Source organism: Carya illinoinensis, chromosome 13, assembly GCF_018687715.1.
Source record: "Carya illinoinensis cultivar Pawnee chromosome 13, C.illinoinensisPawnee_v1, whole genome shotgun sequence".
In the NCBI taxonomy this organism is placed as follows: domain Eukaryota; kingdom Viridiplantae; phylum Streptophyta; class Magnoliopsida; order Fagales; family Juglandaceae; genus Carya; species Carya illinoinensis.
In genome coordinates, this window is record NC_056764.1 from 7555981 (window position 1) to 7569058 (window position 13078).

General features: G+C 32.5%; 1 protein-coding gene across 1 annotated transcript; it reads right to left on the reverse strand.

Moving 5' to 3' along the window:
* Positions 1–5335: 5335 nt before the first annotated feature.
* On the reverse strand, positions 5336–6765 carry LOC122290903 (BAG family molecular chaperone regulator 4-like). Its single transcript, XM_043098583.1, has 4 exons — positions 6624–6765; positions 5859–6115; positions 5603–5749; positions 5336–5476 (listed from the first exon to the last, which is right to left on the reverse strand). The coding sequence occupies exons 1-4, from the start codon at positions 6763–6765 to the stop codon at positions 5336–5338; spliced, it is 687 nt and encodes a 228-aa protein (XP_042954517.1).
* Between the last annotated feature and the right edge of the window lie 6313 nt (positions 6766–13078).

The window sequence follows — 13078 nt, forward strand, 5'->3', positions numbered from 1 at the left end:
TGTGCTCAAGGAAGAAGTCCAAGATGACAATTTCAAAGTAATGACATCCATGGGTTTCTCCTTCAGATGCATATAGCCACTGCCTACAAACAATTTATCTTCATATAATCTAAACAATTTTTGTCTTGGTAAACAAAAATTATCTACTCTAAACAATTAGTCACAGACCCTTCTGCACTACAATTTATAGAAAATCATATAAATGATGATTATAAATTCAATATCATTTGTCTTTATATTTTTTTTCCCTTTTCTTTTCTACTCTAAAGCTTAATCAATATGTATTAAAGTTTAAGCATAAGCAGGGAATAAAAATTTTTGCTTACTCAATATGTATTTGGTCATAACTAGTTTCTGTTCTTATGGCATTTATATGCCCTGTAAGCAGAGAACATTAGCCTTTCATGCAGCGTGAAGCTGAAATAAAAAGCCTTAATTGTTACCTGATGGGTTCCAGCTTAACCCACCACTTACTTCTCTAAATCTCAAAAAAAATTCTTGAAGGGAAAGTAAGAACAGAGTATGAGCTAAAATACTTAACGAAGCATGCATTTCCCTTACAAAGCTCATACTCTGCCACTATCATAACAACTAGCTACTAGTTCTGACTTTGGAGGGGCACAAATAATTAGTCCGAATGCGTAAAAGATGAAAAAATTGATTCTCAATACAGATAATAAAAAAAAATTCAAAAACACTGGACCGAGCTGCTTGAAACCAGAGGACGAAACCGGAACTCAAAAGCCATGCAACATTGTTTTTTAACCATGCCCTAAACCACAATATCTATCTCACAAAATCCAAAACTCACCTCTGTGTACACAAGATAAACGTAAGCATATGGCAGTCCATTGGTCTGAATATTTTTTACCTTCGGTTCAGCAGCAGTGGCGCCGGCGAGGGAGGGGGTCTTCGCAGCTGCAAAACACTGACCGGTTGCTCTGTTATTTGGTTTCCCAGGACCGGCAGCTCCGTTTGTGATGAAGTACTGTGCTCGCTGTTTCTGGCCGGAGATACGACGTCGCCGGTGGTGCTGGGCGGAGGAACCTGTCACGCGGGCGATGAACAGCAGCTTTCGCGGGATGATTTCGAAATGGAAAACCAAACCGAGGACCCCATTTCAAAAACGCACGTTTTCAATTTTTTGTAAAAAAAAAAAAAAAAAAAAAATTATATTCGGATGCCACGTATGGTGTGCAGGTGTGCTCCGCTACAGTTGTGGATCCGTAGTATATCTCCTTTCACCATGACCGCACGGAAGCTCAGGTTTTTTTTTTTTTTTTTTTTTTTTTTTTAAATCAGTAAAAGTGTATAAAACCACATTTGATTCGGAAGCTCAGACTTCAAATCTTTTTAAAAAATTAAAAAAACATCATTTGCTTTTCGCATACAAAATGTCAGGACAGATTTTCTGGCCAATCTCTTATGCATGTTCTATTTTTAAGCACAGAGCCGTAACAACTACAGTACCATCTAAGTTGGGGTTGGCTTGAGCAAGAAGCCATAAGAATTTTCTTCTAAAGAATCCGAATAAAAGTAAGAATCCAAAATTCATCTGATGCCCAACAATGCCTAATGATAGCAATCCGTTCAATCGAGCCAGAAGTTCAAACACCATTAGCTTTTCAGTTGTTCCAAATGGGTACTTTCCAGTTCCAAATGTTTCTATATCTGAATTGTAGTAAAAGTGGTGCGCATCAATTTAGATTTCCAGAACACAGCATTTCATAGAATATCCTGAATTGTGAATTGCTGACTTGGTGAACAACCACCAAACATAAAATATGGCAATGGATCAACCTCCAAAGGATTCAACAAATTTATATTGTTAATTTAAAAATGTCATGGTGGTAAATATGGAACAAAAATGTGCAAAGATATGGAGTTCATAAGATAACCGCGTGATCCACGCTTGAGCCACTTTTCCCAAAAGTTTGCGAGAAGTCACGCCCAAACACAAACTCGAGCACGAATGCTCACAACTTAATGAGACAACATGTCAGACCTTGGCTACAGTGAAAACTGTGATTTTTTATTCACGAGACATACCCCATGACATTGGCTGGAGCGACAGTTGCTAAATCATTTCCCTAGACTTTGGCTCCAGTGAATGTGGCTGATTTCATAGTTAAAAGAATTTTGAGTCTTGATTTTAGCCTACCTATAAGTCCTTTTAATTGTTGTTTGATTAAGATGTTGCCAGAGTTTTAGTTTGGCGGATGAGTTTGCTCATAAATGATGCCGTAGAAGAGGCCAGAGTTTCAAAACTACCAGAGTGTAAAGATTAAGTGGGTCGCTCATGAAGTTTTTAGCCAGAGTTCGTGTCTACTAAAGGTTTTATAAGTCTCCAAATGGGTTGTAATAAAATCTTCTATAGTGGAAATTTTGGGCAGTGTTCGACCCCTCAGTGTGGTTTTTGTTTGAAAGAGCTTTTCAAAAGATTTTTGCTTCTTTTTCAACAGTCTTGTGCTTTTTTTTAATTATTGCTTTTAGTATGTTGACTTTGGTTGGTTGAAAAATGTATTGAAGCTATTGAAACAGCTGACTCTATTAAAATAGCTGACTCTACTCTAAAAGCTATTGAAGCAGTTGACTCTACACATCTTAACCCTCTATTGTTGACTATTGAAGCAGCTGACTCTACACATCTTAGCCCTCTATTATTGACTATGTAGCATTCAGCTTCTACATGAAGAAGAAGAGTCTGAGTAGCAAATTATGCCGCATATTACGTGACTATGTGACTTTAATTGTAATTGTGTCAAATCCCACTAATTGTGATGTACTTATATGTAAATGTATACACAATCTTATAAATAAGACAAGAGACTAACTCTCACGTAGAGTGAAAGTGATTCACAAGAAACCTGTGCAAAGCTATTATTCTTCTATTTTGGTATCAGAGCCACTGTGAAGAGTGAGCTCTCTTTTGTTTACTCTCTTATGGCTTCTGCTTCCTTGAATGTTGGAAATTTTGTTACATTAAAACTTAAGCATGATAACTATCCATTGTGGAGAAAACAAGTTCTTGGCTTAGCAGAAAGTCAAGACCTTGTTGGATATTTAACAAGGGAACTTTCAGTTCTTTTTCTTTTATTACCAATTTTAGAAGGCTCCAATAATGGTAAACAGGACGTAAATCCTGAATATCAAAAATGGAAGAAAGCTGATCGACTTCTTTCTGGATGGATCATAAGGACTCTATCCGAAAAGGCACTTGGACTGGTGATTGGCTTAGAGACCTCAATTCAAGTTTGGACTACTCTCAAGGAGGTATATGCTCAAGCTTCTCAAGAGCGTAAGTTTCAACTTACACAACAATTAACTTACATGCATAAGGATGCTTCCACATCTCTCAATGACTATCTCAGACAATTTAAAAATGTTTGTGATAGCTTAGCTGCCATTGGAAGTCCAGTAAGTGACAAGACTAAAGTCTTTTCTCTGTTGAATAGTCTTGGTGAAAAATATGAACCATTCACCACTTCTATATTAAAACCTCAAATGCCCTCATATGGAGAAATCATACCTTTGTTGTAGAATTATGAGACTCGCATTACTCTACATGCCCATGACTCTAATAATTATGTTGCATTTTTTTATCATAATAATCCCAAAAATCCGTCCTCTCACAGTCCTAAAAATTGGCATAACAATAATGGCCAATTCACCTCTAAAGGCATAGGTTTCCCCCAGTCCAATAAAACACCTCATACATCTTTTTCCTCTGGTCAAACTTTCCACTCTAATGGTTCTAAAGAATGAAATAAAGATGTTTATTGTCAAATCTGCAGCAAACGTGGCCATGATGCCCTCCATTGTTGGAATCGCTTCAATCATTCTTATCAAGCCAATAATCTTCCTAAAGCTCTTGTTGCCTTGACTATAGAAAATGGTGTTTCTGATGCAAAATGAACAACAGATTCGGGGGCTAGTGCTCATATGACATCTGATGTAGGTATTTTTAGTAACTTGCATCCATATATTGGTGAAGATCATGTTCTTGTTAGTAATGGAAATATTTTGCCTATTACCCACTGGGTGATACTTCTATACAACTTGGTTCCTCCAAAATACATTTAGATAATGTTCTTCTTGTTCCTAAATTAGAATGCAATTTATTATCTGTTAGCCAACTGACATCTACTCATCCTGTAAATTGTGAATTTGATCATATTGGTTTCAATATTCTCAACAGGAAGACAAGGTAGGTACTGATGCAAAGGAGAAAACAGGGTAATTTGTACGTGTTACCAACAACCCCTACAAGACACTTCTCAGTTCGGCATAAGGCTGTTCTTTTTAGCATTTGCCACCAAAGATTTGGACACCCACAGGAGGCCACTGTTTCTCAGTTAAAAATCCAAGGATTGATGCAAGTCCTTAATAAAAGTAAAGATTATTCTAAGTTTGAGAGTTGTCAACTTGGAAAACAAAGTCGTCTTCCATTTTGTTCTTCTTCTAATAGATCATATGATCTGTTTTATAGGATACACTTTGATTTGTGGGGTCCAGCTCCCACCATTTCAGTTGATAAGTTTAAATATTATGCATGTCTCGTTGATGATTGTAGTCGTTTTATGTGGCTTATTCCACTAAGAAATAAATCAGATTTCTTCTCTCATTTTATTCGTTTTGAGAAATATATCGACATGCAATTTGGAAAGAAAATTAAAATATTCCAATCGGATGGAGGAAGTGAGTTTACTAGTGCTGAATTTAAACAACATCTTCAGCAAACTAGTATTATACACCAACTCAGCTGTCCTCACACTCCTCAGCAAAATAGAGTTGTAGAGCGTAGACATCAAACTATACGCGAGTTAGGACTTACCATGATATACCACAATGGAGTTCCTAAGCGATTTTGGGTTCATGCTTTTACTACAGCAACTTTTCTAATTAATAGATTGCCTTCGGTCTCCTTGGATAATGCATCTCCATACTTTAAGCTCTATGGTCGAAAACCTGATTATTCATCTTTTAGAGTGTTTGGCTCAAAATTTTTTCCTTACATTTGGGATGCCAAGCAAAACAAATTTGATCCAAAGTCTATCACATGTTTTTTAATAGAATACAGTGAGCATCATAAGGGCTATTATTGTCTCCATCCTCCCACTCACAAGTTTTACATCTCAAGGTATGTCGTCTTTGATGAGCAGATTTTTTCCTTCAAAAATCCTATCAATCTCTACTCACTGTCTTCTACTGCTGATGTATCTATTTTTCACGAGTGGCTCAATCTCCAGCCACTCCCCTTAACTGCTAATCAATTTATTGAAGCTGGTACATCTGCTACGTCTCAGCCACTATCTGTGCCTCCCACAAAAACTGCTCATGAACTCCCAGCTGCCTTGACTGAACCTTCAATAGTCAACAATGGAGGACTAAGATGTGTAGAGTTAGCTGCTTCAATAGCTTGTAAAGTAGAGTCAGCTGCTTCAATAGCTTCAATAAAATGTTCTTGAATTTTTAACTTAGTTATAATTGGCATGAAACACCTATTCACCCTCTTAAGATAGTGTCCGGTCGAATTGGGATATTCAAATAGTGGGAATAATTAGGAAAAATAAAAGTATGCAAAACAGCAATAATCACATACCTCAAACCGCCTCTGCACTTTTGCTTCTCCATCAGCCTCAATAGAACCCAATTTAAGCAACTGCACCATGAGCAACTCCGTCAATACAACAAATTCCTTATCCATGGTCTTGGTGCCTCTGCGAACGGTCGCCTTCAAAGCTATAATCTTAGCAAGCATTTAAAAATACGGAATGAGCTTTTAGGATGCTTAGGATATTTGAGTTTTTTTTTTTTTTTTTTATTTTTTTTTTTTTTTTTTTATATTAGATGCCAACCTTCGCAGAGAGCCCATCGACCTCTGTTCTCTCTTTGGCAACTGCCTCACAGGCCGTTAGTACAAATTGATTTCTCTGCATCTCCTCAAGCTTCCTCTCTTTTTTAGTCGGATCCTCCAACAGTACAACTTTGGACATATCTTTTACACCTGTCATGTCCAAGCATTCCTCATCCTCCTTTTCTTTCCCTCTAAACAACAATCTTTGCTCCTTAGGCTCCATACCAATTTCATGGGAAAGAACAATTTTCAAATCCCCTTTCAGTGAACCACAAAATAGCAATAGAGCATCAAGTTCAAAATTTACTTATAATCCAAGAAACCAAGTAATGAAGCAAAATTCTAACAGCCTCATGAATACCAAATAATGGGTTCTAGAGAGATAGGAAATATGAACAATAAATAACGCCAAGAGAAATGTGATTAATATAGACAAGAAGGGAAACTCTTAAGAGTCAATTGCCTATTGAATTAAAAAGGTCAATGCTAAACAATGGAGAAAGATCAACTTCAAAATTGCCTCTAAACTCTCTCAAAATTAATAAGCTATATTTTGTTCGTAACGTCTACAATATAAAAACTTACTAAAATGCAGGACAAAATTATGAAAGTGGCTTTTATGGCAATGACCCACTAACACTTTTCTATCGAACATAGACTCGAAAGGTGAAAATGACAAACACCAAACTATGAAATGGGCAAGAAACTTTTCACCAAATTGACACACTGTAAATTTACAAGAGCCCAAAAATAGTTTTATGATTACCAAAAGTGGACCGCGTAGGGACAGTGACATCATGGTAATAAGAATCATGGGAGACCTTGATCTTGATCGTAGCCCCAGAAGAGGCATCCCCAGAGTCTCTCTTTTGAACAAGCATGCCACCAGGCCTGATCTCCCAACCCATCTCTCGATTAGAGCCATCATTCACTATACCCTTTGAAGTCGAGCTTTTCATAGTCACCAAATTAGATGAAAGTCATGGAATGTAGAGGGAAAACTCGAAAGGGATGGAGCTGGCAGAGAGAGGCTAGAGCATGCAAAAGTAAAAGAAGGATGGGGACCTCCCAACATTTGAGGGGCTCTGATCCTTTTTTTCAAAATAAAATTTGTTACATCATTATATTAATTTAAAAGAAAATACTCGTGTAATTTTCACCACAGAATGTAATTTTTCGGGAGCCTCTGTTGATTATAAAATGTTGAAGACTTCCGGTAATGTATCATGTATATATTGCATATGATCGAGGTTGAGTGTAATTAATTGTTTATAAAAAAAAGAAAGATACTAAGGGCAGGTTTAGGGCATAGGATGGGATATAAAATTTTCATTTTATGTCATCCTTTCTTATTTTTAAACATAATTTAAATATAAAATTTTCAAATTAATTATTACAATTTTTTCAAACTTTTTAATAAAAAATAATTCCCATTTTTTCAAATACCTAAATAAAAATAATATTATAAAATTATATTATAATAATATTTTAACTTTATTATATTTTTTATTCAACATTTTTTCTCCTTTTCCAAAATCTAAAAACTACTCAATTTAAACTATCTCACTACTATTCACAAACTATTTTTTACTATTCATAAAATTCGTATCTTATCCCACTCCCCACCTATCCTAAAATTATAATTCTGTAATCCAGTAAATTTTCGTGATCTTCTTTTTCCTAAATTTTAGAAATTATGTCAATTTCATTGTGGTTTTCAATTCATTTTATTTTTATAAAGAAAAATATTATAGGTATAAAAGAATTTTATAAAACTAACTCATAAGGTGAGATAATTTTATATAATTCGTTAAATTCAATTTATAAAAAATAATTTACAATACGATGTATTACATCAAACTACGTTATTTTGTAAGTTTATTTTTATGAAATTATTTTATAATTAAAATATTTCTCTTTTGTAAATTATCAATTAATTTGTGAAAACTTTATCCCTCCGGAGGCATAATTTAGTTTTCTTTTTCAGAAAACTAAATGACAAGAATTAAAGTAAATAGGTTCTTGTTATTAAATAATAATTATAATGTTATTTATTCCAACAAATTTAATATTTTTTTATGAATTTTAATTACCACGCATTAATGGATGTAAATATTTATCATTAAAACCATTATTCTTTAGTAAATATAATAATGTTTTTTTAAAAATAAAAAAGTTCATGTCAATATGTCTTGAGGTGGAAGAAGACTCACTAAACAAGGTTGGGCTCTGGACTTCTCAAAAGAATGGGCTAAGTGAATGGTCCTTTCCTATTATCAATCCTCTGCAAACCAACCTTCCTTAACCTCATGGACCTCTAAGGTAGACAGTAGTGCATATACCCTTCACTATCTGGGTAGCCCCTCAATAAGTCTAAGGCCCTTATACACATATCTACTGCTAGGCCTAGGCCCGAGCATTTAATGCATCCAGACCTTCTTTGAGCATCTCTCTAACAACATTTTCAGTAACTTATATATTATATAAGAAATGTAAATTATTTGAAAAATTGTTTAAAATAAGAGTTTCATTCGAATCGTCCGATTATATAAAAGGAAATGTAAAATACAATTAGTTGCAGTAATTCATTATATGTAGAGGGTATTATTTATCATATAAATATTTTTTTATTATTTATATTTCATTTATTCCTTCATTTTCTTTTATTTTGATTTTTACCATATAAGTAAATTATTTTTATTGTTCATCATTTAAAACAAGTTTATTTCATTTTCTCTTAAAAAATATCTTGGAAATATCTTTTAATTGACCAATTTTTTCATATTTTAGTTTTATTCTTAATTTTTATTTCGCTTAGATATTTTTATTTTGTGTATATAAGACTGAATTATATTACATTGTATATAAAAATATATTGTAAATATAAAAAAATATATAAATATTGTAAATTTATTGGTAGAAATGAATTATTGAAATAGAATAAAAAACGATTATTTAAATAATATTAAAAACTAAATAAATAAGCTAATGTATAATATATTAAAAATGTCATTATGCAAAATAGAAAAAATAAAGTTTGGTCATGAATTTCAAAAGATAAAATAAAAAAATCATTGTGCTTTTAAAAATCAAACTTGAAAGTCGATACAGAGGACAAGTCTTCTACATGGTTAATATCATTTGAATTATAAAAAAGTTTAATTTTTAACTTCTTTAAAGAATAAAATATTATCATTTCATCAATACTATAGAGAGTGCATGTTTGGAATTGCAATAAAAAATATAATTTATAATTTTTTATAACTTATAACTTAAATGACAAGTTTTACTATTTAAAAATTTATGTATTATTTGGTAACTATATGTTTAAAACACTTTCAAATATGTTATATTTATTTGTAAATAAATTAAAAAGGTGATTTCTAAGGTAGAAATAACGATAATTTGAGTTTTTAAATATTATGATTATATCCTTAAAAATTTAAAAGTTGTAATTATTTAAAAATTATATGGGTATTTTTGCCCATTGATAATCTTTTTAAAATTTAAACTACATTTAGGATTATTCAAAAAATTGTGTTTGAGGAAAAGTACTAAAATGATATTTTTCCCCATACGTACTTTTTAGGTTATTTGAGATTAAAAAATATTTTAATATGTAATATCCAAAAAAACTAATTTTTTTGTTAAAGAGTTTTTAAGACTATTTAAATACTTTTTAAGACTCCAAACCAAAATTTTGAATTTCATATCGTACTGGCTGAAATATTTCGTTTCCATAACTTAGCTGGTATAGAGAAAGATATAGTTTCATGCTGGTCAGAACTTCAGTCTTTACGGCCCATATCGGCTGACATTTCTGTACCGACCTATATTTCGGCTTGTATCGGCTAATATTTTAGCCTTTTTTTTTTTTTCAAATTACAAACTCATTTTTTTAACCCATAATTCAGATCAAATTATTTATAATTTATATATATTTATATATAATTTATTTATTTATAAATTATTATTTTAAAATATAATTTATATATATATAAAATTTATTTATATATCGAATATTTTAAAACAGCATTAATATCAAAATATTCAGTTTCATTGTGTTGACCGGTATAACCTACTGCACAATATTCAAAACCTTGCTCGAAACGCAATCGCAAACGGACCAGAGTGCCTTATCTACGACAGTTATAAATAGGACTCTTTTCATTCAAATATAATCTGAATGGATACGTAAATTTCCTGTCCATTATTTGTTATTATGTTGTCTATATTTTAGTATATGTCTTTTCTTATTTGGCCCTTCTTGTCTCCGATGTTCGTTCATACGGAGGATAAGGATGCTAGCTTTCAAGAGGTGAAAAAGGTGAACACGATTACTATTTAAAGAAAAGAAATCTATCTACTAGACTGTAAATTGATCCATTTAAGGCACTATGTGGAAGTTTGTTATAAGAAAAACAAATATTTATGATAAAATCAGATTCATTTTTATAGAAAATAACTAGTCATAATTAAACAATTTTTTTGTAATATTAATTTAAAAAGATATTATTTATTTTAAACTGTAATAGTTTACGTCCCAACTTACAATATAACGCTTGATATAAATAAATGATGTGCATCCCATAAAGTGACGTTGTTCAGTAAATCGGGGAAGGAGATTATCCTTCCAGTCACCAGAAAATAGAAATAGATAGCAAGGTTGCGTGCTAATTTCGGTTTCCAAGTTCTATACGTCGGAGACTCGGAGGTGTCTAATGAATTGATGCTTTGCAACTCCACTTCCACTCAATCCCATGTAGATCCAAACATCCATTCAAAGGCATAGAATTTAGGAGGGAATGGTCCAACTACTATATATACATATATACAAAGGATATATACATACATATTTATATATATATATATATACACATAGATCAAGTATTTCCAAAGTTTTGAATACCGCACTGGAAGCCGTACCGGTCAAGACTTTGAAACGAAATATTTTTATACCAGTACTGTTTCGTATACAGTTTCGGAATAGTCGATATATGAATAAATTATATATAAACATATATATATTATATTTCAAAATAATAATATATATATGAATAAATTATATATAAATACATATATATATATAAATTATAAATAGTCTTGTTTGAATTAGAAGTTAAAAAATGAGTTTGCAGTTTGAAGAAATGAAAAAATAAATTAATTAATTAAAGGCCGAAATATCGACTAATACAGGCCGGTACATGCTGAAATATCGACCGATATCAACCAGTATGCTCGGTATTTAAGGTAGTACAAAATATTGGTAATATATGTACCGGACCAATAGCTGGTACAGTATATACCGACCGCTATGGTATGTTATTAAAAACACAGTGCTACCGTTATAATCAAAATCCATAAAAATTGCCTAGTTTGGTTACTAAATACCAAACTATTTCATCTCATCTACTTATTACAAAATTTCTAAATTTTCATACAAAATATAATAAATAATTTAATTTTTTTTAAATTTTAAAATAAAATTAATATTAGCAAAGTATATTATAATTATAATATTTTATTTAATTCTCAACAAAACATCTCTTCTCATCTCATCTGAATTGTATAACCAAACGAGGAATTACAAATTGATCACGTGGCTTATTGTAATATGTTACATCTAGTTTATAATAAAAATAATGTAAATTTAATTTTATAAAAAAAAAAATTATTGTTAGAGTATTTCTCTTGTGTATATATATATTGATTTGGGTATAGCTAGGTTTCAACATCATATTCTTGAAAGTTCTTATCCCAATTGTAAGTTAATTATACATGTGTGTACAGAATTAGGACACGTTACAAACTACAATAGTAGCCCATATATATATAAAATAACATATCCTATCATTGCTCCTGATCATGTTTCAAGCATTTAAAGCTTGTTTAAATCATTATTAATTAAGGGGAGATTGGGGCAGTGGGACCCTTAAACCCACCAAAAGAAATCTGTGAAATTAAGGAAATATTCTAGGGTTACTTTTTCATTTACTCAATAATTAATTAATTAATAGTGGCCCCTCCAAAAGAAAAATCTACAGAAGCCGACCCCCCCAGGAGATTCACTTCCTGGTTCCGTCCTGCTTATAATATAAAGACGAGTCTTAGCACTGTAAGCATCTCTAAAAGGGTTTGAGAGAAATGGACAAAGAAGATAAAGTACCGTGGCCAATGGACTCTATTCCAATATAGTAAACATCTCCTAAAAGGTTTGGAGAGACAGTACATAAGGGATCGATCGATGTAAAGACGAATTAAGACATGATAAAATTAAAAAAAAAAAAAAAGTCGTGGATCGAACATATCTATATATATAATATACTAAGAAGCAACGTACGTACAACATTAACATGATAAGCTGGGTATAGCAAAAACCTCTCATATGCTTTAACAGGGTACTGCTGCTCGCACATCGTGCTGTGAATATTTAGAATCATTTGGAAGAACCCTCGTCCAGTCAGAGAACTCCAAACAATCAAATTCCCGGAAAACCAGCACAAGTGCTATCTCCTTTTACATGAAAATGTGGATCCCCACTACTCATGGACATATATATTATGATGATGATCAGGAGATAGCTCCAAAGTATCCATCCAAGAAAGCATGTCGAGGACAACATAATGCATGCAAAGAATATTAACACAAAAGAAGACACGAGTTTGTACACTTCTCGGAGGAGCACTTGTGGAGGATTGAATAATAATGAGTGAGGTGGGGACTAAGTAGCAAGTGTGATTTACTTGGTGGGGAGGGAAAGGGGGGGAGGGCTTTTGTTTTTGGCCGCGTGTCTACTTTGCTATTGGTCAATGGAGCATATGTGATAGAAGGTGTACGTATCTTTTGGGGTAATAATGGAAGGCCCAATGATTAATTAGGAAAAGTGAAGTAGTTGGAACTTAAGTATAGGAGGGCCATAAAGCCTAAAGGAAAGGATCGGAAGAAATTGGCACGAAAAGATGATAATAGCGACGATTTTTGGGGGTTCGTGAGCCATTTTATGTGGGTTTTGGGAGTTGATTAAGAGTGATTAATCATGTGGATATATATTGTTTTAGTGCTGGTTATTGGGGATTCTGTTTGATGCATGTGTTTTAGTGCTTAATTTGGATTTTTGGGCCAATTATATTACGGGCGTGAGGGCTACTGTGCCGCCAGCATTTACTGCTGGCACTGCCTCGTTATAAATTTTCTTTTTTTCTTCTTTTTATATTTTTTTAA

Excerpts from the sequence above, each read along its gene's own strand:
- LOC122290903 (XM_043098583.1), bottom strand. The coding sequence starts at position 6,765 with ATGGGTTGGGAGATCAGGCCTGGTGGCATGCTTGTTCAAAAGAGAGAC. Across the intron at positions 5,750-5,858 it reads TCGATGGGCTCTCTGCGAAG|ATTATAGCTTTGAAGGCGAC; the intron begins GTTGGCATCTAA and ends ATGCTTGCTAAG. Across the intron at positions 5,477-5,602 it reads AAGTGCAGAGGCGGTTTGAG|TTAAAAATTCAAGAACATTT; the intron begins GTATGTGATTAT and ends ATTATAACTAAG.